At 56.7% G+C, this 24,688-nt stretch overlaps 1 protein-coding gene across 3 annotated transcripts in view; it reads right to left on the bottom strand.

Annotated features, from left to right (window-relative positions):
- Nucleotides 1-24,688, bottom strand: part of ARHGEF7 (Rho guanine nucleotide exchange factor 7) — a 129,741-nt gene that overhangs the window by 76,220 nt on the left and 28,833 nt on the right. For 2 of the 3 annotated variants that reach the window (XM_039226669.1, XM_039226670.1), the window contains exon 2: nt 24,158-24,244. In XM_039226669.1, the coding sequence (XP_039082600.1) occupies nt 24,158-24,244 (87 nt within the window). Of the gene's footprint in view, nt 1-24,157; nt 24,381-24,688 lie in introns of those variants that run through there. The other variant, XM_039226668.1, reaches the window with a different exon arrangement.

Raw genomic sequence — 24,688 nt, 5'->3', positions numbered from 1 at the left:
TTACGGGGGAAACACACCGGCACACAAGAGGAAGGACGGCCCCCCAGCCCGCACGGGGGTCTGCTCAGGGCGCTGGCACACCTGCTGCCCTGTGCTCCCTCTCGCTGTCCCAGACGGCCAGCACCATGTGGGAACGCTGCCGGAGAACGGCCATTCCCTGTGCGGTCTGCCCTACACTGAACTAACTATCTGATGCCTTTTCACAGTCAACTCTCAGGGGAAACCACGGTCACCTTCACCTGAGCCCGTTCTTAACGCAGTGGGCAACAATCACAGAATCCAAGCGGCACAGGTGGCAGAGCGGGGGAGGGGTGTGGGCAGCTGCTGTTAGCGGGGCTCACACAGAGAGACAGATGGCCTCGGCAGCAGGGGGAGTGCCGCCCGATACGGCCACCACAGCACCCCTGCCAAAGGGCCTGCCTAGGGAAAGAGGCCTCCTTGCAACAGGAAGGAAAGGATACTAAATCGAGACACTCGGCCCGGGAGTCCCGCCTCCCCACCCAGAAGGGGCTTCTGGGAACCTTCCGACACAGCATGCAGCCGGGAGAGCCGTCCTCCCCAGCCTGGACTCGGGCACACGGAGGGGGCAGCCGCAGCCGCAGCCCCGCTACACACAGCTCTCCTCTACACCTCGGGTCCCATCTCGGGATGGGCAAGGAAGCGGGGCTCCCTTAGGCTGCAGCCCCCATAAGGAGCTCAGACGGCACCACACGTCTACCAACAACCACCACATCAAGGAAGAAAGCTGTGGCTTTCTCCACCACAAAAAGCATTAAATAATTAAACTATTCCATTAGATAAAGGCAATTAAGATAGTTAATTACCTCCTCCTTTAGTAGGGAAAAATACCAAATACCAAAAAGATGGTAGCCCGGGATATAACATTCTCAATTTGGTCAAAGCGGGGCACTGCTGGGATCCTCCTAGAAGTATCAGCATAAACACTATCCCCCAGCCCCCGAAGCAGGCAGCACAGGACAGCACGGCCGGACGGCCACGGGGACCAGCAGCGCCGGCGGGGCAGAGCCGGGCCCTCTGCTGCTCCGGGGGACCCGGCCCCACCCCCCACTGGGGGGCCCACACGGGGTTAAATTCAGCTACATCAATGAAAGGGCATCGCTAAGTCAGGGGACACCAAAAGCTACCAACGAAGACTCCAGGCTTCTTCTCAACCTCGGCCAGCCCCGGGTGTCCCCGAACACAGAACAACCCGCAGAGAACCCTGAGAGAAAGGAAAGGCTGGGCCGAAGACCGGACAGAGCGCAAGCACGTGGTGGGAGCCGCAGTGTCCACAGGACACACGGGACCACAGTGCACGCCGGTCGCTTTGCACGAACAGGAGCTGGATGAGAAGCAGTCGGTCTGGGCGGCACACGTGCCCCAGGCCGACCGGGCCCTGCAGCCCCGCAGCTAACCTGGAGGAAGGGCATGGAGGGCCCCCGTGGAGGGTCCCTGCACGGCCTGGGTGCCATCTTCCCCACCTAGGAGGAAGGGAAACACCACTGGCCTGCCCGCAAGAGCCCCCAACACAGGGCCCCACCTACAGGAGGACCGTCAGCTGGGAGGGGGCCACGTTAGGGCTGGAGGGGGAGAGCAAGGGAAGGAGCTGCGAGGCCGCAGAGGGACCACCCCTCTGCACGGGAGCCGCACACCAGCCCCAGGCTCCCGGTGGACAACGGGGACGAGGAAAAGGGGGAGCGCCTGGCCCACCATCGGGCGAGGGAAGCACACAGCCTCCGAAGGGCGGTGGCCGCCGACAGCCCGCTCCACCAGCGCCCGCCCCACGCGGTCCGGAAGGGCTCCCGGAAGGAGGGACAACTGGCGCTCACAGGTGTGGAGCTCTGCAGCTGGAGGCCGACAGCAGAGGGAGGGGGTGCGCCACATGTGTCAGGAGGCCACCATCTGGCCCGAGAGGCCGGCCGCCCACCCGGCAGAGGCCCGGACAAACCCGCTCCTCCGAGCACCCGCCCCACCCCGCTACCACTAACCCCAGAAATACGCCCGTGATGTCACCAGCAGGGCTAACACATACCCCCCGAGACGGGGCGATCGGGCCAGATTCGCCCTCCCTGCCCCTTTGCTAGTCCTCTAAGCATATTCCAGTCTGACTCCCAGGGTCACACACACCAGATTCAGGGAGGCTCGCCTCTACAGAGAGATGAGGCTGTGTCACACAAGTCAAGCAAATGCCACCAGCGTCCACCTGGCAGGGCAGTGCCAGGAAAGTGACCCCCGCCCCCTGTGTACACATGCGAGGGCTCCCGAAGACACAGACCTGTACCCAACAGGGGAGGGTGTGTCAGGCGGGGCCTCAGTGGTTCTGAGGAAAGCCTTAGCCAACAGAATACTGCTGTGAAGTAAACCGGTTTCAAAGGCACGAGTTCTAAGAGCAAATGCTGACCAGATCTAGAACTGTCCCATTTGTCACACGATTTTCCGACTCCTTGGTCTAACTCAGCCCCGCCAAGCCTTCCCCTGGGCCGCGGGAGCACACGGACGCGCCCCAGCCCTGAGCAGAGGCTGGCGGAGCCTGTGAGGGTGGCCGCCCCTCTGAAGGGGACAGGCGTGGCCCAGCCCAAAGCTCTGCACTAGCCGGGGCCCTGGCATCAACAGCCCTCGGGGCACAGCAACGTCCTCTCCGCAGCTAACACTCAGCCAGGAGGATAAACCTCTGGGCTTCGGAGTCTGGAGCCGTGGGGGCTGGAGAGTGACAGCCGCTGGCAGGAACCGGCAATACGCCCACACGCCACATTTCCCACAATAGAAGGGATTCTTGAAGGGGAGAGAGTACATCTTCAAGAAACAAAGACGTTAAGGGGCGCCTGGGTGGCTTAGTCGGTTGAGCGCCGACTTTCGCTCAGGTCATGATCTCGCGGTTCGTGGGTTCGAGCCCCGCGTCGGGCTCTGTGCTGACTGCCAGCTCGGAGCCTGGAGCCTGTTTCAGAGTCTGTGTCTCCCTCTCTCTCTGACCCTTCCTTGCTCACGCTGTCTCTCTCTCTCTCTCCCAGAAATAAATAAAAATATTAAAAAAAAAAAAAAGAAAGAAACAAAGACGTTAAGGGAAACAGGTCATTGAGAGTCAGGCCAAGTTAACACTAAAGGGTCAAAGTTAAAACCTCTTCGCTGGATGAAACAGCATTCTCAGCTATCCAAAATAGGAAAAACTGCTCCACCAAAGTACTTCTCACTCCAGAACAAACAAGGCTTCCCTCCCCAACTCTGTGCGCAGGCATCGCGTAACTGCTCAGGAGTGATGCTTCACGGGAGCCCCCGGGGAAGAAAGACACCCAATGTCTGCAGGCCAGCCCTGCAAGAACCTGTGCTTTCTCACGCACCCCTGAGCGGCCCGCCACCCGACGCCAGGTGCCCTAGGAGCCAGAAGGCAGGTGGGGCCAGCGGCGCGACCAGAGGGCTTCACCACCTTGAGCCTCCGGCCGCCTGGACTGCTGCTCTGGGTCTACATCAGCAGCCACTCTGGCTCAGATCCTGTGTCTCAGCAGTCCCTAGCAGCTCCACTGGAGGAACACAGCTCAGGTCGCTCAGAGAGGAGGCCTGGACGCATCCCCAGGGCACAGCCTGAACCAGGTGGCCCCCCACCACAGTCAGGTGCTCCTCAAGTCCTCCCAGCAGTGAGGACGCCCCCGAGGGGATGACGCGGGCACTGGACGGGAAGGCCAGCACAGTGCCTGCGACTCGGGACCACAGACCTGCACGCCACGCCGTCCCAAAGGAGGCACCTGTGCAGCCCACTCAAGGGAAGGGGCCCCAGCCCCACCTTTAGGGCAAAGGAGTGCCCAAAAACGTGAGGGCAGCACCTGAAAACCTGACCGCATGCGCCACCCCCCTCTTCAAATCTGGTGACCACACCTCTAACCTGGATGGCGGTCACTGCCATTCTGCAGAGTGCGGACGCGCCTCGAGGCAGGGTGGGACAGGTTCCCAAAAACGTGACCAGAGGACACCCAATGTAGTAAGGCCCGGAAGGCTCTCCCGCCCCATGACGGGGCCTTGCTTCGCCCCGCTTCCAGTGTCACTGGGAGTCCTGGGGATCAGAACGACCTCCAAACAACAAAACAGAGAAGCAAACCACAGCACCGAGTAGATAGTGTCATACACCATGTAACCAAGACCCCGTCACTCAAGTCTTTCGACTGTAAGTGAAACCCAAACCGGCTTAAACAAAGCAGCGCTAGTTTGGGTAACGAGTCAACAAAGTCGGAGTTGTAGCGCAGAAATCGGAACCTCTGGGCCGTCTTTTCGTCTACTGTCCCCAGCACGGGCTTCTGTGTCAGGAACGTTCTTCCCGCTGAGGCAATGTAGCCAACAAGCCTGCCATCCCAGCAGCGAACCGCTGGCCCCATCACAGGTCACAACCCCACAGCCAGAGAAGCAGCACATCCCTGGGAGCCAAGGTGACACGCACACCCTCCCGGCACCTTGTGGTGACTCGCAGTGTGGAGGGCAGGGACCCCGTGCAGCACCAGGGCTATGCAGAATCTGAGAAACAGGGTGGTGGCGATCTGCGAGCTGCCCTCTGCACCCTCCCTGAGGCTCGACCACCACCGCAGATCTGCCTGATCACAGACCACTGACCGCAGCCGCCGGGGCGCACGCAGGCTGAGGTGACGCCCTGGCTGAGGACACCCTGGGTGCATGCGACAAGAAAATCGCAGAGACCGTGAAGACCTTCCTGCCATCTCAGGGCTAACGAAGAGACACCCGCGAGGGAAGGCCGGTCCAGCATGTTCAATTCCTGTAACTTTAATACTCCAAATGCAAGGAGCCAGGTCGGCTCCTCAGGAGTCCATGAGAAAGCTATTTCTGATGCAAGAAACTTACTTTTGGCACAGTTCTGGAGTGTGGTTCACAAAGTTTAAAAATATAATTTTGTCCTATCACACTGTCAAAAAAAATTGGATTTTGTGGCAAATTGAGTGGAAAGGAATCTTGAAGTCCTGCTATTTCAGTTTACTGCAAATGGTCCACACTGACGCGGACACGGGAGGGACAGGACCCAGCAGCGATTTAGCCCCTGGGGCTTCTGCAGGCTGTGTGCCTCGTCCCGCCTGCTCCTCCTCCACGGATAAGAGGAGCTGGCGATGGAGTCTATCAATCCCGACAGCCACCCAGTGTGCCCCCACCGAACTTTCCACTTTACAATGAGAATTAAAGCACATTCAACACTGGGGACCTGACTGTGTCAACACCCACACACGAATGAGGACAGGGACCACCCAGACCACCCGTATCAAAAGAAACCCCAGCCCCATGTTTTAGGTGGCCTCCAGGAAGGGCCAGGGGGCAGAAGGAGTGACAAAATCCTGAGATGTGGGGAAGACAGGCAGCCTTCACCTCCTTCACCTCTGCAAACAGAGAGCAGCAGAGAGGCCGAAGCCCCACCAGGCAGGGAGGGGCCCAGCATCCACGGAGGCCCCCAGGCACTGGGCTCAAGCCTTCACGCCAACCTTATTGAGGAAGGAAAAACCCCGGCTCCCGGGACGACGGTGTGACGATGGTCCAGGAGGACAGGACGGGGAACGGCGAACGGCTGCGTTCTCCCGCAGGCGCACACGCAGGGCCATGGCAAGCGGGGCACTGGGCTCCGACACGCACGCACACACGCAGCGCCCCACCAGCCCCCACCCAGCCCCTAGGCCGCCCGCGGTGCCAATGGGGCTAGCCTGCAAAGAGCAGCCCTCCAGGTGCCAAACAGGGGTTCGGGCTGTAGAGCTCAAGCAGGTTAGGTGCTAACATTTAGAGCCAGAAAGGTCACGAGCACGCTGCTCTAACTTTAAAGCTTAGGTGAAGAGTCACAAAGCTCAAACTTTGAGAAAGGTCTCAAAGACGGTAAAGTGCAAACACACACTAGCTCTCCTCTCTCCCAAGGTTCCACCGAAAAGGACAGAAGAGCCTTTAAGTAATAAAGAAGGAATCTACTGCAGGGTTCAAGAGGGGAAGACAGTCTAGGTGAGGCCTCCAGGGCTTCTCCAGGACAGCAAGGGATGGGCTGGCAAAGGCCGCGTGCTCTAGCGGCCCCGGGAGCACCCCGGCACGTGCTCCAGCAGGACAGGAAGGCAGCCCTTCCCCCCGGAGGCGGCCAGCACTCGGACCCCCGGAAGGAAAGCCGGCCGCCCGCACGGGGGCCCTAACCAGGCACCAACTCCAGGTCGGCTACACCCACTAACGGACACGTAAGAGGAGAAAGGAGACAATCCTACCCAAAATGAAATACCCTCAGAGCCCTACCATCAACTTCAAGCCCGTGCCGCCCCCTCGCTGGACTGACACACAGGAAGTGGAGTACAGAGAAGGCCCATCCCTCTACCCTGCTCGGAGAGAGCATCCAGACCCTTTCCCCCGAAACCCGCCACCTGCTCCCAGCCTCACCCCTGCAGCGCCTGTCTCGTCTCACCCATGCAGCTGTACGTTCACGTCAGTTGGGGGACCTTTATTCAGAGACAGGAATAGGAACCGCAAAGTCCAGCTTTTTAAAAGCCCTGGGCGCTACATACAGAACAGCGGCAAAGGCACTCAGAGCGCAAGGAGCAGCCTGGCTACGGGCCTCAGGGCCCAAGAGCCACGGCAGAGAGTCCTCTGGGCTCTGTGGGGGCTTGTTTTGTTTTGTTGTGCTTCAGATGCAGCCCAGATGCACCAAAAAAATATAAAAACGGCCCCAAGAAAAGCTTGCCCTCTCTGGCTGGAGCACCAAGAAAGGGGCAGCGCAGCAGAAAGGAAATTTCTAGACACTTGCCCTGCCCACCGAACACTGAGGGAGAACATGGCCAGTCCCACCACACACGGCTGCAACAAAGTGGCCCCCCTTCCAGCCGCACCGCCGCCCCCCCAACCCCCTTCCAGCCGCCCCCCCCAGCCCCATGGAGTCACACTGGGTCCCCTTGCTTCCTCACAGGGCTGAGCTCCAAGAGGACAGATGAAGAAACACAGTTCCTGGGGCGCCTGGGGGCTCAGTCAGTTAAGTGTCTGACTTCAGCTCAGGTCACGATCTCACAGTCCGTGGGTTCAAGCCCCACATCGGCGTCCATGCTGACAGCTCAGAGCCTGGAACCTGCTTCTGATTCTATGTCTCCCTCTCTCTGCCCCTCCCCCATTTGCATTCTGTCTCTCTCCCCCTCTCAAAATGAATAAACTTAAAAAAAAAAAAATACAGGTTTCTGGTAGAGTATTTAAACATATCAAAGTACTGAAAAACTAAGAATTACCATACAGTGCAATTAGCGAAAACCAGGACACAGAGGTGTTTCGAGAAGCTGCGAGGCAGGCAGGACAAATGCACCAAATCCTTCCCTTCCGTGAGGTTCCAAAGGAAGGGAACCACGGTGGGACCACAGAAGTGGACCGAGACTTTTGAAGGTGAAAATCCAAAAGGCTTCATGACAATTAGCTATGAGGACAAAACGAGGAAGTACTCTCTAAACGGCTCCACACTGTGCAAACAGAGCTTTCGGTAGATAAGAAGCTTCAATTTTGAGTGATCGGAAAAGACACACAGCAGTTGGTCCTTGACAGGAGCCTTGAACAGATGCCGTCCACATGTCCACACAGACACTCGGGTCAGCGTTAGTTCAAGGGACGTACATTTAACACAGCTTGTCAGCAGGCCCACAATGACGTAATACGGCTACAGCTGCGGGCACACCACCTCCCTGGACCACTCTACTACCTTCTGGTCTCAGGTCTAACCTCTGTAGGGCTGCGCTGGCAGTCCTGAGGGCTGGGCCCAATTTCTTAAAAAAAAAAAGCAACCACCACTAAAAGCAGCAGCTTCCCCAAAATGCTAAAACGCCGCTTGGGTCTCTGTTGATGCCTATTACCATCTTCCACGCTGAAACTTTCCCCTCAAGTTCAAGGGTGTGACATATCCCAAGGAAGGAGGACCCCAAACTGAGATTCTCTTCTAATTCCTATTCAGGACAGTTCCTCAAATCCACCGTGTTTTGTTGGCTCACCTCAACCAAGGCCATGACCACAGAGCCGGAGAAGGCTTTACCCCCCCAGGTGTCTGCCCCCCCACCTTCTCACACTCGGCCGCCTTCTGAAGGCTCTCTCCCCGCACCCCAACCCAGGCCGCTCCCCTCGGGCAGGACGCCAGCCCCTGCCCTGGGTCCCACCTGCGTGCTTCCACTCTACGTGCCACACACGCTCCCGGGGCTCCGGACACACAATGTGGCACACGGATGCTTTTCCTCGGGGCAGAGTTCTAGAAGGTCCTCATCAACTGTGTGCAGCCTGATCACCACCTGGAGACACGCGTCCCCGTCCCCCACTGGCAATGAAACACAAAACTTGCTCTCGAGGTCCCTGAGCCCGTTCTACGCAAGCGGCGTGCGGCAGGCTCCGCGGGAACGCCGCCCCGTCACGGGACGTCGCCTGCTCCCCACTGTGAGCCCGACAAGATGCTCAAAGACATCCTGAAGATGCCGAGTTTCATCTCAGAAGAAGGGAAGTTTCAGGTCTTGTCTCTGCGAAGAGAGGCCAGAGCTGGGCAGTTGTGAAAGCTCCACACCCGCTTCCCACCCGCTAAGCGGCCTCGTCCTGGTCCCTTAAACAGGACATCTGACTGACGGTCACGAAGACTCCTGACGATGGCCCGGTGTGTGCACGCACACACGCCCACACACTCTGCATTATACATCACAACCTGTATACAAACACAGAACCCACACAAGAAACATGCAATTTAATAACCTCACCACTGAAAGATATTCAGCAAAAGCAGCTAGGATGGCATTTACTCAAGCTTTAAATAAAGTTGCTAATGATCACTGGTTCTAGGTCTTTCCCAGGTTATCAATCCTTCGCTACACTGAATGGCTTTAGTGAGTTACACATCACACCCAACAAGATGGGGGACACGTACAACATGACGATTCTGCAGTGAATCTTCTACTTGGCACATAAGTCCCCTAGCTGGATGGTGCAGGCCGTCCGCCTCTACATGAACTCATTGCTAAGAAGACACAGCACCGCAGCCCAAAGAGACCCAGGGGCCTCTCGCCTTCTGTTTCACGGGGCGTCCGCCAACTGCACTGCCCCGCGCCCTTGCTGCAGCAGACCAGTTATTCTAAACCTAGAAGGTGTGGACTCTCCCCAAACCTGGATTCAAATACCATCCCTGCCACCTGGTAAACATGAGACCTCGGGCATCCCGCGGGCCCACTCCCCACCTCGGTCCCCCTTCCCTGGGCCGGGGGCTAACCACCTCCCTCACAACACCGCCTTGTGGCTCTTCGGGCACATGGGAGCCACGTAGCAAGCAGCCACTCTTGCTATGAAGCTGCTGGTCGCAGTTTTAGGAACTTATGTCCTCCTCTCTGCATTTCTATCACTTCTCCTCATACACACAAACGCCTTATCTGTATTTGTTCCTTCGTCTTCACTTAACATTTTCCTATATGCTCCTGAGGTCCACGTGGATGAGACACAGCTCCCGGCATCAAGAGTCGGGGGCTAACTTTGGCTGGGCGGATGATGGAAAGCCTGCACAAAGGTAAACAGAGCTCAGAAGTGAATGGCTACTTTCACAAAGGACACTGTATGATCTTCAGACAGATTCCTGAAGGCAGAGGTAATCTCTTCCACGGGTCAAAATACACACAACTTTCTAACTTAGATGCCAAACATCACCACCAAATGTTCTTGCCCAGAACCAAGATCTCAAACAGTGGGCACCCAAAGGCCCCACTACCACTTGGCTACCATGCCAGCAATTAACTCAGGAAGGGTCATCACAGGATGCTGAGGGCTTGTGAAAGGCTGCGGGGCATACCCCACAGATTGGGTACTAAGTGAAAGACAAAGGCCACCTTTACGATGCAGACACCTGGCGGATGTCACCTGAGCCAAGTGATGGAGCTCAGAGTCAGCAGCATGAAGTGTCAACATTAAGCACTTCCTGATAGGACCCATGGAAATGCAGATCATCAGTGCGTAGAATTCTTACCTAAAATGTCTAACCTGAACCAGACCGTATGAGCTAACAACCCTGGACTTCTCATAAACGTCAGAGTCCAGATAAATGATAAAGGGGGAAGAACGGTGTGGGAAACTAAGGGAGAATGTTCTCCTCTCAAAGCTGTACATACGGGGCATTCAGAGGCAGGTCTGTGGAGGCCTCACACGGTGTAAGTGGCTAGAGAATGCCCGAGCACTCAGAGCCAAGGGGCAAAGTGCCTGTGTGGTGACCTGAGTGTCGGCACGGGACGCCCACACCATCTTCTTACGGGCTGGCTTAAATTTTTCCAAGAAAAGGGCAGGGGACAGGCTAGGAGGTTCATTCGAGCTCCCCAACACCATCCCCAGCATCTTCTAAGTAGAAAATGAAAGCGTTCCCTCACCATCCATAGACCCGATCAGCCCCGTGTCACTTCAGGATCTGTCACTGCCTCAGACCCCCTGCTCAGCTGGGCCGGCCTGGTTCCGCCAGAAGAGCTCTGCCTGTCCTAAGCGGGTCAGGATCCCTGGACCCCCTGCAAGTCTCGGTCCTGACCTCACCAAAACCTAATTTGAGGGACCCAGCTGCGTCAGCTTTAAAAACTAATTAAGTCAAGCTCTCCAGGGGACTCTAGAGTGCTTTAAGAGCTCCCACTCTGTAACCCAAGGGGCCGCCGCCCTTTCTAACCTACAAGTCCCCCCTGAAGGGAAGGAAGGGGACACGCTCCCTCAGCCTGGAGGAAGGTGGAAGGAGCCCCAGCACATCCCGTCCATCCAAGCACTTCAAGTACGGGCCAGTGAGTGTCCCTCAGCCACCCGAGAAAACCCCCAACACAGACTAACAGAGACGGGAAATACATATTCTGGTTAGAAAACTTCTCTTCACAAAAACGTACGAGCATTTCATATCCAAATGTGGTCTGAGAGGCCTCAGACTTTGTTTTGCTTGTCACCGCTCACTGGGAACTGGCCGTCTCGCTGGTTCCCAGGACCCGGGGGAACCCCTCAGGGACGCAAACCGCTTTGGGACAACTACCTGTCAGGAAAACGTCTCCCCTTCTCAGAAGGCCAATAGGGATTGTGCCCTTTTTAAAGCCCAAGTAGAGAAGTGAGAACTAAGACCTCAAACAAGGTGGGAAAAAGGAAACGAGGTGGGAAGGCCCCACACTAAGTGACTAGCATCTTTTCTGGGCAAAGAGAGCGCTCAGGACTCTTCAGACCATACGTGCTCGAGCTCCAGATTCACACTGCTCCCACTCATCAGTCCTGACATTTTTAACCTCAAAGCCTTACTGGAGAATAAAAAATAGAACTTCGATAAAGCACTTTCCTGTCAATTGGCCAACACTTACCATCCTATTCAACTGCAAAGCAAAAAAACACACGTGCCACCCAGTACTTTCAGGAGAATGCAGGGCTCATACACAGAAACCCTTTTCCCCACCGCGCTAGGCCAGTGAGGATGCAAGGGGGAGCTGGGGGGAGCCTTCCCAGTGACCCCCGGCCAGGCGTGTGGTTGGCCAAGCTAGCCCGCCCCCCCCCCTACACACACACAGCACCTGCAGGACAGATGCAAGCATAGCGCAGGCCAGGAGGGGGCGCAGCGCGGGGCAGGCCTGCACAGCCCTGCGTACACACCGCACATCCAGCCCAACCCGCCTCCCCTCCTTCGGTGCCTCCACCTGACTGGTCTCCAAAGCCACCGAAGACAAGGACCAGCCTGCTATAAGAATCTGGGCCCCTTCTAGATCAGGGGATAGCAGGTCAAGAGTTATGCGGGTTTCTTCAATGTGCGCCTGCCCACCCTTCCCTACACCCTCCTGGGGTCCCCTCAGTGGGGGGCTGAGGACATTTCCTGAACCCGGACAGGGGGCGGAGACCAGTCCGGGTCCCACACAGGGCTCTAGTGCTGGTCTGCTGCTCTCCGCAGGACACCCGCACGGCTCCTCAGAGCACAGCTGCACACACTCGCCAAATACAAGTTTCTAACCAGGCTCTGGGTCCTTTTTTTTTCCTTCCCTTTGAGAGTGACAGACAGAGGGGAAGGGGGAAAGGGACAGAGAATCGCAAAGGGACAGAGAATCCCAAGCCGACCCCACACTCAGCTCGGAGCCCAGCACACGGCTGGATCCCGTCACTGTGGGATCGTGATCTGAGCCGAAATCAAGAGTCAGAGACGCGCCCCTGACTGAGCCACACACACCACTCCCCACCGCCAGGTGCCTCGGCTCTAAGCCCTTTCTGATTCTAGAAGTCTGTGTGGTCGGGAAGCCGTGGAGTTTCCCCAGAAGAGGAGAGCCACCAGGCCCCGGGCGGCCCCTCCCGCGCTCCGCCGGAGGCCACAGGCCAGCCAGCAAGAGGCAGGCCCCGCACCAACGGCCCAGGCTCCCGCGCACGCACAGCCGGCCGCCCGGCCCCTCGGGGGCCCTCAGATCAGACGCACAGCCAGTACTGATGAAGAAAGTCGGCTCCCTGTTCTGTTTCACCTCAGCTGGAGGCACTTCAGTGAAGCCAGGCCCTGAAGGGAATAAAACAAAAACAAGAGTGGCTGGAAGGAACAGTGAAGGTGTGAGTGAGACACCAGACGGGCTCCACAGACAAGCTGCGCCCCTTCGCCAGCAGGCTGGCTAGAGCACCTCGGCTGTTTTTACCAAGTCAACCAACATCTACTCTGTGCCTAGTAAGTGACAGACACCAAAGACTCAAGCTTAGAAGCGGGCCGAGGAGACCACGGTCCAAGGAAGGACACGGTGTCGAAGGTGCCGCAGAGGTAGGCGGCAGGGACCAGGTTAGCCGGAGGCGACCGTGCGGGTGGAGGGGCGGAGGCCACGGGGTGCTCCCGGCACAGACAGGACGGGCAGCAGGAAGGACCCCCTGCGGGGACACCCTGCTTGACCTGGCCCCAGCACTCACAGCCGAGTAACCGTGGCCGTGTTCCTGAACCCCTCTGGCTCAGGGTCTTGGCTCAAGGGAGTCCCGACAAGATTTAAATAATACACGTGAAGCCACTTGCACGGCACCTAGCACAGCACACGCGCCACTACTTTGAGGAGCCCAGCAGCCTACTACTCAGGACGTCTCCAGGACTTCGACACGCCTGGGACAGTTAGTCCAAGAGCAGAGGAAGGGACAGACGCGGACAAGGGTCAAGTCACGAGAAGTCTCACCCACTAGGGTAAAGCTCCTGGACGTGACCATCTGAGTAAGGGTCACAAAAGGGTTGTTTTTCAGCAGGGTAGTGCCACCGCCGGGGACACAGGACAGGCCGGAGGCCCCCGGGCCACCCCCCCACCCCCCAGGCTGCAGCACACGGGAGATCAGGACGGAGAGCAAATCAGAAGCTACGTACGGGTCTTCCACGAAGAGCGAGCAGCCCGACGCGACCTGACAACACGCCCCCGGCTTCCCCCACGCTCGTCCCTCTAGCCCGGAGCGGGCGGCTTCGCACCACGGCCGGTTACCACGGCACGCCTGGCCCGGCCTTCCGGGGAGCAGCGGGGCCCAGCCGGGATCCGTGCCGCAGGGCACACGCCGTGGACATACCTCACCGCACACGAGGCCGACCGCAGAGAGGCAAGTGCACCGGCTCGGTCGGAAAACGGGGGCCCTTCCCAGGAGCGCTCGAGGCTAGGACTAAGCCCCCCACCGTCCCGCCAGGCCGAGACCAGCTCTCCCATCTCAGAGGCACGGCCGCCTTCCCTCCTCACGTGCCCCCGGGCCAGTGCCCATCCCCGTCGTGGGCACACCGGCGCTAAGGCCCCCTGGCACCCTAATTCAATGAAGCCTTAGCACCCCTGGGGGCAGGGGTTGCTGGCCACTTCTCCCCCAGTTTGCTTCGTCCGGCTCAGTTAAAGGCGGAAAGGAGGCTGGGACCACCACTATCGGAGCAGCGCCAGGACCACCCGGTATCACCAGACACTGCAGCCCCGTTCTGGAGCCACCCAGAGCCCAGGGCTCAGGACGTGACAGGCCGTCCTCGCAGCCATGCTGTCACAAGCCGCAGCAGGTGGGGCTTTGCAGATGCACCTCAGGGTACTCATCAGCGGACCCTGAGTGAGGTGGAAGGGAGACGGGCCGGGGGGGCGCCATCTCATCAGGAGCCCATTGCCCGCAGCTTCCTGCCGCCAGAGCAGAGAGGGGTCAGACGTGTGTGTACAGCAGGACAGGACACAGGTGCGCCGATGGCACTCTGAGGACGAAGCCCCGTGGCTAGGACCGGAGTGGCTCCAGGCCTGAAGAGTGACACCCAGCCAACGGCACCAGGAAACAGGGCCCTCAGTCCCAACCACTAAGAAGTGCCACCTCAGAGCTTGGAAACCCACGTTTCCCGTGAGGTCCCCGCTAAGAGCCCAGCCAAGCTCCCGCGGCCGGTGGCCTCCCTGCGGAACAGGGAGGTGGCCAACAGCACGGTTCCCAGCCACTCCATCCGTGGTACTGGGTCACACGGCAAGAGAAAAGCAACACACTACACTGTCCCACAAAGTGCAAGAACGGGAGATTGCATTGAACAGCTATAGACTCACTGAAACCAAAATTCCTATAACAGATCTATGCACTCGAATTATTCCTCCCTTTGGCCGAGACAGGAATTTCTCACTTTAGTTGATGGATTTGGTGTAACAAGGGAGACTATGATTAAAAATTAGTTTCACTGACCTGGAAAAAAATATCATCTTTTAAAAACTTATCTAAGCAGCATCTCCTGTTCTGGAAGAAGTAACCAGAAGGTTACAGGAAGTAACTTCTAGGACCGATTCTCCCCTCAGCTTAGGAAAGCCAGCAGTAGGTTCCTGCAGCCTACAACTGGGCTGGCACACAACCCGGCTCCGTGGCACACACCGGTGTCTGTGGCACATTTCCAAAGATGCGGGGAATGAACGGGACCCTAAGGATCAGAACCAGTCTTCAGACCCAAATGAAGTCACCAATCGAAAGGGAACAGGCCATCGAATGCTGTGCCATCAGCCTGCAGCCCCTGCTCAACCACGCAGGTCTGCACTTCAAAAGCACCAGGTCTGCACTGGCCGGGCCAGCGTCTGGAAAGTCTCCGTCCTGCCCTTCTTACAGAAGCACCTTTCTTAAAGAAGCTCCAAGAGAATGCTGACAGCCATGAACAGGGGAAACAACTAGGATTTTACAGATCTTTTTCTTCATGTTTGTTAGAAAGTGAGACTGCAGAGGAGGGGCAGAGAGGAAGACGGGACCCAAAGCAGGCTCTACCCTGACACCAATGAGCCCGATGGGGGGCTCGAGCCCACAAACCACGAGACCATGACCCGAGCTAAAGTCAGACGCCCAACCGAGCTACCCAGGCACCCCCAAAACCACCAGAATTTTAAAAACAAGTAACTTTTGAGAGCAACAAGCTAACATTATCAACACGACAAACTGATGCAGAAATATCCCACTATCCCATCCTCCACCTCTCAGATGACCACACACATGTCCCGAGGGGTAGGGATGATCTCAAAACCTAGGTCTTACAGGTGAGGCAAAGGAGTCCCGAAGGGCCTGGACACCCTCTACTGCTCTTGAACGCCCCACAAGTTTTCTGGCAGTCTACCTGCATACAAACCCAATTCGCCAGCCCCCATGTCGAAGGTCTGGCCCAAGAGGAGCGGAGGTGCACCCTCACATCACAACTGGGCCGTCCTCAGTCCGTCGGTCCTCCACGTGGTCACAGTCCCGCACAGGGACACCTCTCTAGCAGCTCGCCAGAACGGAGACCAGGCTGCCTGCTCTGCACAAGCCATTCCAAGGAAGCATGGCCGAGTGGCCCACCATACCACTGTGACGGGAGCCAGAGAAGACACAGCCAGCCGTCACTCCTAAGTGCTTAGAGCTGAACACTGAGGGCTTTAATTTTAAGACTATCCTACCCTTCCTCCTCGGTCTCCGCCGTTCAACAGTTTCAGTGAGAGCCTACTACATGCCAGCACGGAGGACAGAGATCCAAGACGACCCAGTGTTAGGATGCTGCCCTCCAGGCTCACAGTCCAAGAGAAGGGCAGTGTATGTACACACACACGTACACACACACACACACACACACACACACACTGAATACAGCACTGTCCGCAGCCATGGACTGGGGATACCTAATCCAGCCTCACGACAAGGCCTCCTGAAGAAAGAAGGCGCTTCCTGCGGTGGAAGGCGCTCGTGCACACACAAGCTCGGAGCTGACATCCCAGCCCAGGCCATGTCCTTTCAGACCCCACGCTGATCACCAGTGAAGCGGGCAGCTCTTCTGCAGGCTGTGGGCACGGAGCACCACACCGGACCACAGCAGGCCCCCCCATCCAAGGGCCACGGCTTCTGCTCAGGCCAGAGCCTCATCCTCTCGGACTCTGCTTTCACATCCCCCCGTGGTCCGTGAGGAAGTCATCCCTACCTTTTGCATGAAACCAGAGTACGTGATTCCTGCCACGGACTCTATTCTCACCACAGGTCAAGGGTCATCAACCCTTACCTGGATTTTCACCATCACCTCTTCTGCTCTTCTTGCTTTTGCCCTGGACTCTCTGTGGTCTACACCCCAAACAGCAGCCACAATGATCCCGAGACTCTGGGATCTCTGAGTCTGGGTCAGACTCACAGGTCTGCCCCAGCAGCCCCACCTCACGGAGGCCAGCCCACCGTCCTCGGGTGACCTGCAAGACCCTCTATGTCATCTGGCCCGACAGCGCGCCGGCCTCCTACCCTGCTCTCCCCTCACTTCCAGGGTCTGGATTTCTGCCTGAGACCCAAAGCAGAAGCAGAGTCGGGGGAAACAACTGAAGTCAGATTTGCGCTTGAGGGAAACCAGCCTGGGGAGGGACGAGAGGAGCTGATGGCCACGCGGCCACCGCCGTAATTCAGGCAGGGGTGTCGGTGGCCCACACGGGAGCCATGAGGAGGGCACCTTGGCCTCCCGGGGACAGCGGCATGGGGAGGGGTCAGGAGCAGCTCCCTGCGGAGGCTCGAGGGCCACCCCAGACCGCCCACCCCGCTATGGGCACGCCTGAGGGATGCCCCAACACCCTTGTGGCAGTCTCCCAGGGACATACTCAGATCCCACACATCTGTGGGGCTCCGTCTGCTTGAAGATAGGAGACAAGGCCACAGGGACCTCACGGCCCCTCCCACTCCCATGCGTCACAAGTGCAAAGGCCCGGCTGTGCTGAAGATCCTGTCTTCTGTCTCCCCCCCACCTCCCCCAACCACCCCTCCGGGGGGGCTGTAGGGGGAGTTGGCTCAATAACAGACTCCAGCCAATGAAGCCAAGAGCCACCACCCAGCCGGGGGGGGGGGCATGGTCTGGGAGGGAGGGAGGCCAGGAGGGAGGCAGAAACGCCCTCTCACGGTAGCAAAAAGGCACGGGATGTGTCCACACATGGTAAGTGGCGCCAGTGCCTGCTGAGCGGCTAGTTAAGACGCAGTCCTGAGTCTCATGGGAGCCTGGCGGACCAAAGCCACACCCAAACGACTTTCAACAGCGGGGCCACGGAGGCCCAGAGTCTGGTCTCTGAGCAGGTGGCTCACTGAGGAGGCAGAACACAGCAGTGAAAACCGCGATCCAGGCTGTGCGGGAACCCCAAGTGCGAGGCTCGGTGCCCGTCTGTGGCCTAGTCCCCTTCCTGGGGACAGAAACCCATCCTCACTCCCACCTTGTGTTCTCCCACACCCCTGTTCACAGGAGCCTTCAGAAAAACAAAACCCCAGGTCCATATTAAGTCCTGCCATTACCAAGGTCAGGCTGAGGGATGATGGGCACTCTGGAAGCTAGGACAGTCCTCGGTGTACCAGAGAGGATACCACCCCGACTTCATAACAGAAGCAGCACCCCATGGCCAGTCTCTCACAGTGAGGTAGGCGCAGGTCAAGGTCCGGAACTGGGTCTCACTGCTCTACCTCCTATCACCGGGGCCAGGGAGGTGGCTCACCCGGCTCAGCCAGCCTGCCCGGGCCTGTGCCCCAGACTTTATTTTGTCCAAGACTTAATCTCGCCTGAGACTAACTAACAGGACTAGCAACAAGAATTTATGGCACGAGGGGCACCTGGGTGGCTCAGTCGGTTAGGCGTCCAACTTGGGCTCAGGTCATGATCTCATGGTTCATGGGTTTGAGCCCCATGTCGGGCTCTGTGCTGACAGCTCAGAGCCTGGAGCCTGTTTCAGATTCTGTGTCTCCCTCTCTATCTGACCCTCCCCTGCTCACGCTGCCTCTCTCGCTCTTTCTCTCTCGATCTCTCTCCCAGAAATAAATAAAAACATCTAAAAAAAAAAAAAGAAAAATGTACAGCATGAGCCACCCTCACTTCTCCCCCTCCTAGCTAGGCTCAGCTCACTGGCCCTGGCTCTCTGCAGGGGCTGCACAAGTCCGGCCCCGTGCGGGAGGCGTACGGCAAGCCGCGACACGGGAAGGCCCTCCAACGGCTCTGCGCCTTGGGCAGGTTCCTATCTCCCAGGGCCTCAGGCTCCTGGCCACGCCGTGGGGACGCAGAGGGTGCGACTTTGCAGAGCTGCTTAAAGATCGAGGGGGTTAGGACACATTTTACAACAGGGCCCAGAGCTGCTGGCTCCTCTGTCCGTTGCAGACCTCCAAGAGCCACCGCGCCAGGGCGGACCAGACGCGCAACCCTACGGCCCGGTGCTGGGCCTCGCGCTTCAGAGTTCTTCAGAATCCCAGCTGGTGCCAGCAGAGCAGTAAACCAAGTAAACCAAGTCCAGAGCCCCAGGGACCACAGGCGTGGCCAGCCCCCCCGCCTGCTAAACTTGGAAGAGCTAACCTGAGGCCCCCGCCGCGAGTCAGTCCGACAGTGCCACGTCGCCATCGTCACACAGCTCAACAGGCACTTCAGGCAGCCGCATGCTTGCGAGAGCCCGCTCTGTGGAACCGCCAGACTGGAGGGCGAATCCTGCCCATTCACCAGCCAGGCTGGGCCCCGAGACCCACCCGCCACCCCAGGTCTATCGTGCCCTCTGCGGGGTGCTCATGAGTACACAGCACACACGAAACACAGAGGCACGTTACTTGCATTCAACAAATGTCAGTCCCCTTAATTTCAAAGATGATGGCCTCTGAAACAACGTAGACAAACACTATCCAACACAGACCTGCCCTCACGTGGACTGCCGAGACCCCAAAACGTGACTGGTCCAGAACGGGAGGGGCGGTGTGCCAGCTACAAACCCAACTGTGAAGACTTAATGTGGAGAAAAACACGACCTCAGTAAGGAGATGTGGAAACATTAGGAATGCTCTAGGTTAAAACGAGCTCCTGATTTTACTTCACGTAGTTACTGCAGCTTCGAGCTATGGAGGCGGCTCGCGATGTACTTGCAGGATGGCACTGTCTACGCGACCGGCCACCCCACAGATCTCAAGTGGGGGAAACGCCTGGCCGGGTTTCTACTCTGGAAAATCAGCCTGGGTCCATGGGGACTAACTGTTTGCCCCACGAGGCAACTTGGCAAGACACAAATATTACAGACAGAGGGTCAACTTTGACACGTTTTGCCAGGAAAAGTTAAATACACCTATAATATCTGAGGGAACTTTTTCCTTGCTTTTAAATACCTAGATGTTCACAGGATAATCACCTCCCAAATTTAACTCAACTTCCTTAAAGGGAAGTTCTGACAAAGGCATGATGAATGAACTTCAAGAGTCCCTTCAATAAAATCAGTCAAGTGCTAGGTCACGAGACCGACCGTTTCCCGCTTACAGCTGTGCCAACAGTGAGGGCTGAGGACACCCGCTGTGTGGCCGCGACTGTACTTTCACACGAAGTTGCAGTGAGGCTCCAGCATCCACCTGCCTAAATCTAAGACAAAGGGAACCCTTGCTGGGGGCATCCATCCCTAGGGAAAGGACTAGAAATACACTTTTGATTTTGTTTCAATTAATTCTTACGCCTTTGTCAACAAGTTTTAAGTTGCCACATAAGCAGACTTTAATTTTGATAGTATTTTTAAATATTCTTTTGAACAAAATTTCAATCACAACTTTGGTTAAAAATCTCGAGGAGCGTCAAATACCATACACGGTAGTACAACAGATGAACCTGTCCTTCAAAAATACAGCGAAGACAGGGCCACCTGGGGGCTCAGTCGGTTAAGCATCCGACTTCAGCTCAGGTCACGATCTCACGGTTCATGAGTTCGAGCCCCACGTCAGGCTCTGTGCTGCCAGCTCGGAGCCTGGAGCCTCCTTCAGATTCTATATCTCCCTCTCTCTCTGACCCTCCTCTGCTCATGCTGTCTCTCTCTCAGAAATAAATTTAAAAGAAACATTAAAAAAATTTTTTTTTAAATACAGCCAAGACTGTTTTTGGAAACGCGCAGGGCAAGGTTTTCCAGCACCTCCCCCCTAACTCGCCAACTCCATCAGCCCACCCGAAGGCCTTCTCATTCTCTGGCATCAGAGCAAATGAAAGCCTCCTCCCTCACAGAGGGCTTGGGGCCTCTTTAGCAACAGGCCTGAGGTGCACCTGCAGCCGGAGCACTAGTGGCCCATGCCGAGAGGCCCCACCCCCGGCACAAAGCAAAGCAGGAGGGAGTGAAAACGCTGGGCGGCAATGCTCGGTGGTCGCGGCAACTCTGGCTTCTTCCAGCAGCTCCTGTCGTCCTGCCCTTCTCCGGCAAGCGCGCTGCGGGGAGTCCGGAGAGCCCCGCATCTGCCTCGCCATCTACCCAGACACAGGCCCACGTGGAGGACACAAGACAAAAGCCAAAGCGTTTCTCCCAAGAGGCGTCCGTCCTCCGGAGATCAAGAAAACCCGCAACGGACACACGTAGTGCCTGCCTGTGCTGCGGCAAGGGCGAAGGCAGAACCGGCCCCGGCAGCCCGGCGGGTGCTCACGGCACGTCAGAGCCCCGCGCCTTTGCCCAGCGGGGCCGATCGAGGAGCAGGGAGCCCGGCGCACGGCTGCGCGGCTGACAGCGGCTGGCGGGCAACGTTAAGAACGGAGCGGCTGCGCCCCGCGCCCCCCCCGCTGCCAGACCAAGGCTGTGAGAACTCAAGCCGGAGGGGCGTGACAAGGGACATGCGAGAGTCCTTTACGCAATGTTACAAATAAAAACAAAACTGAGAACTGAGACCAGAGACCAGAGACTCTGGAAAACTATACAAGGGGGCACTTCGCACGAGCAAGATTCTCCCCCTCATCCAGGTCGCACGTTTTCCTAGGACAATTCTGTCCCCGCTACATACCCCAAGCAAACCGGTGTATCTCCACACATTCGCCAAAGGAACTAGACCACAGTACCATCTCCTTCCATCCGGAAGCTCAAGAGAACTATCACCTTGAAGTAGCCGGACACAGTGCTAAGCAAGGTAGGCTCTCACCAGATCTTACTTTCCTGCACCATTAAGAACATGGAAAAAAACCTTAACTCTTATCAAACTCCACACTAGTCCAAGAAATGAAAGATTCAAAGAAGATGCAGGATAGGTAGCAAAGAAAATCAGAAGAATGAAAAGTTCACCCAAGCCACATGTGTGGTTTTCCCAAAATTTAAAAAATGTTTTCTAATTTAAAACCTAAATTGTCTCTCAAACTCTAACAACATACAAAATACACAACATTCCTTTAAACTTAAAATTTTTGTAACCAAAACCACCCACTAGGAGAAATTCCTCATTTTCTACAGCTAATTAAGATGCAAATGCACCAAAATAACTGATACAGTAATCACAACTCTCGATTCCTTTTTTCCTTGAAGAAAGCTTAGCTTAACATGGTGGTAAAATACATATTCCCAAAATAATCTGTTACAAACACATTTCAGTCTAACCTCTTGGAAAAAAGCACCCTGACGCATACCAGAACAGAAGGTGATCTGGATTCTAGTGATTAGCTTAAGGTTTGTGTCTGTAATTTCCAACAGTTTCTCGCATCATTCAGAAGGTTGTAAACATGACACATGTCAAGCCTAGAACACTTTTCAGAAGCACAAGGCCCTTCCCTTCCCATTCCCTTTCTACCCACTGCTCTTTAAAAATCCTGGGAAACTGCTGCACACGGTCCACACGTAAGGTCACCTCTCAGAGAACAGGCCAGTCCCTTCTCACCACTCATCAGAACAAGTCTGGAGGGGCGCCTGGGTGGCTCAGTCGGTTAAGCGTCCAACTTGGGCTCAGGTCATGATCTCACGGTTCGTGGGTTCGAGCCCCACGTCGGGCTCTGTGCTGACAGCTAGCTAAGAGCCTGAAGTCTGTTCAGATTCTGTGTCTCCCTCTCTCTCTGACCCTCCCCTGCTCATGCTGTCTCTCTGTCTCTCTCTCTCTCTCAGAAATAAAACATTAAAAAAAAAAAAAGTCTGGAAATCCAAGTGGGGGTCATACCATACAGAACTCCTTTTTCAGGGTAACTTCCTAAAGCAAAACAAAACAAACACCAGAGTGACTGTCGAAGTGAGGGTTTTGATGTGTTTTGTTGTTTTAATTATGCTACGTAATCATGAATTTTACCTGTGACTTAAAACGGACACTGAAAGCATGCTAACAAAATGTACCTCTCTAAAATTTTTTTATTAAATTTAAAACTTAAAACGCCCTGTAAAAACTAGTCACAAGTTTCCTCACAAATAAAAAAAATCAATTATTTGTGGGGTGGCTGAGTGACCTCTCCCAGACCATCGTCACACGCTTCGTTATAAAGATAGCCGAGGTGTGAAACTTCAACAGCAGCCTCTGGAAAACGAAGGGTAAAGGGTTTTCAAGACTCAACTTTAATACTTTCCTAAAGAGTCTTACACTCAACGCTGAAGTTGTGAGATTATAACTTGAATGTGCAAACTGAATTCTGAATTTTCTCTAACAATAAATAAAACTCAATAGTTTGATGAAAGTGGTCTCCCAAAAAAGGGGGAGGAAAAGCCAACACGGCCACCAGGAATGCAGAGTCTCAGAGCCAGCTGAGGGGGTGCGGCCAGGACAAAAGGACAAAGCGTTTCTAAAACAGCGCTGCCCCCCCAACCAGGTCTCCGGGGCCTCTAGTAAGGCTTTCACTTATCTGTAAGGGACTTCCTCACTGACCTCAAATACTACGAAAAAGATAGCTTAAAGTTCACAACCACGTGGGCGCCTGGCTGGCTCAGTCGGCTAAACGTCTGACTTCAGCTCAGGTCATGATCCCACGGTTCGTGGGTTCGTGGGTTCAAGCCCCGCGTCGGGCTCTGTGCTGACAGCTCGGAGCCTGGAGCTGCTTCAGAGTCTGTGTCTTCCTCTCTCTGACCCTCCCCACTCATACTCTGTTTTTCTCTGTCTCAGTAATATATAAACATCAAAAAAAAATTTTTTTTAAGTTCACAACCACATGTAAGAACAGTATTTTGATTTAATGCCGGTTGTCATGTAACTCTTCCTCATCGATGTGAGGACTCCTAGGTGTTTTCCAAGAAACCCGCACTACAACTGTCCTTTGGGAGGGAAAGCTCCACGGAAGCCTCTCACTGCCCAGGTTCCACCGGACATGCATCGTATGCTCTTCTCCACGAGCTCGATCGGACTCCTCTCCGTTCTGATAAGGAAGCAAAGGCTGAGGTGGTAAAGCAACAGGCAGAAGACGGAAGCACAGCCGCCGCCACAGCCACTTTGACCTAGAGTTCCCAAATAAAAGAATGTCTAGGTTTCCGGTTCAAAAGCACTCCTCCCAAGGTTAAGAAAAATCATATGGTAAAACGAGCTGAAAAAGAGGTTTCCAGAGAACTGTCATTGAGAACAATGACAAAACCTCCCACAGCACACACACCCCGCCCAGTACCGCCCAAGACACAGGTCCGCGCACCTCCGAAACAACACCTCATTTCTGGCAGGAGGAAAAAAAGCAGAGAAAGGAGTGAGGCTGGGAGGACGTGGGGCCCTTTGTATTCGTGCCCGGCCTGGCCTGATGACCTGCAGAGAATTCTGACGGGCTGACCCAGGCCTGAACGCGGGTCCCCCAGGAGCCCCTAAAAGCAGTCTAAGGCAGGGGACGAGGAATTGACCGCACCCCTTAGGAACGGTTGTCGCAAACGTGCGACACCTACCCACGAGCTGCTGGGACTCTTCACAGCGACGAGAGCCACACTTCGGGAATGCACGCAGCGGCTCCTCCCCGCCCCGCGACCGCGCTCACACCCCGCGGCGGCCAGGCCTCCGGGCGCCGCCGCCAACCACCACCGCCCGCCCGGCCCGCCCCGCCGCCCGCGCCCCCAACCAACACCCCGCGCCCGCTCACCTCCAGCCGCAGGGAGGCCCCGCAGCCTCGCAGGAACTCGCGGATGTTGCTCAGGCACTCGCTCTCGCTCCGGGGCTCCGGGTAAACCTGCAACACAGAGCACAGGCGCTGAGCGGCGGCGGGGATGCCGCGGACGCGACCCAAGGCGGCCCGGCGACTGGCCCCGGGCGAGAGGACGCGGACAGGCGGCCCCGGCCGCCCCTGACGCCCGCGCGCTGGGCCGCTGCCGCTCCTCACCCTTTTCCCTTCCTCTGGGCTGCACCAATCTCACGGCCCTGCCCTCTCCAGGAAGTGGGCCGCCACCGGAAGTGACATCTTCAGACCGCGCCCCGGCCGGCCAGCGCCCCGCCCTTTCCGGCCACGCCCTCATGCTTGCAGTCGGCTGCGCACCTGTCCCCACGCGCGGCCGCCTCTCCCCGGCACATGGTCCTTGTCCTCCGACGCGGCGCACCCGGCCCCCCCGCGGCCTCTCCCTCCTCCTCTCCGCCCCCCCACCCAGCCCCCACCGCGGCCTCTCCCTCCTCCTCTCCG

The sequence above is a fragment of the Hyaena hyaena genome, unplaced genomic scaffold (assembly GCF_003009895.1).
Source record: "Hyaena hyaena isolate Hyena2069 unplaced genomic scaffold, ASM300989v1 scaffold_22, whole genome shotgun sequence".
In the NCBI taxonomy this organism is placed as follows: Eukaryota; Metazoa; Chordata; class Mammalia; order Carnivora; family Hyaenidae; genus Hyaena; species Hyaena hyaena.
This window is presented reverse-complemented; position numbering and strand designations above follow the sequence as displayed.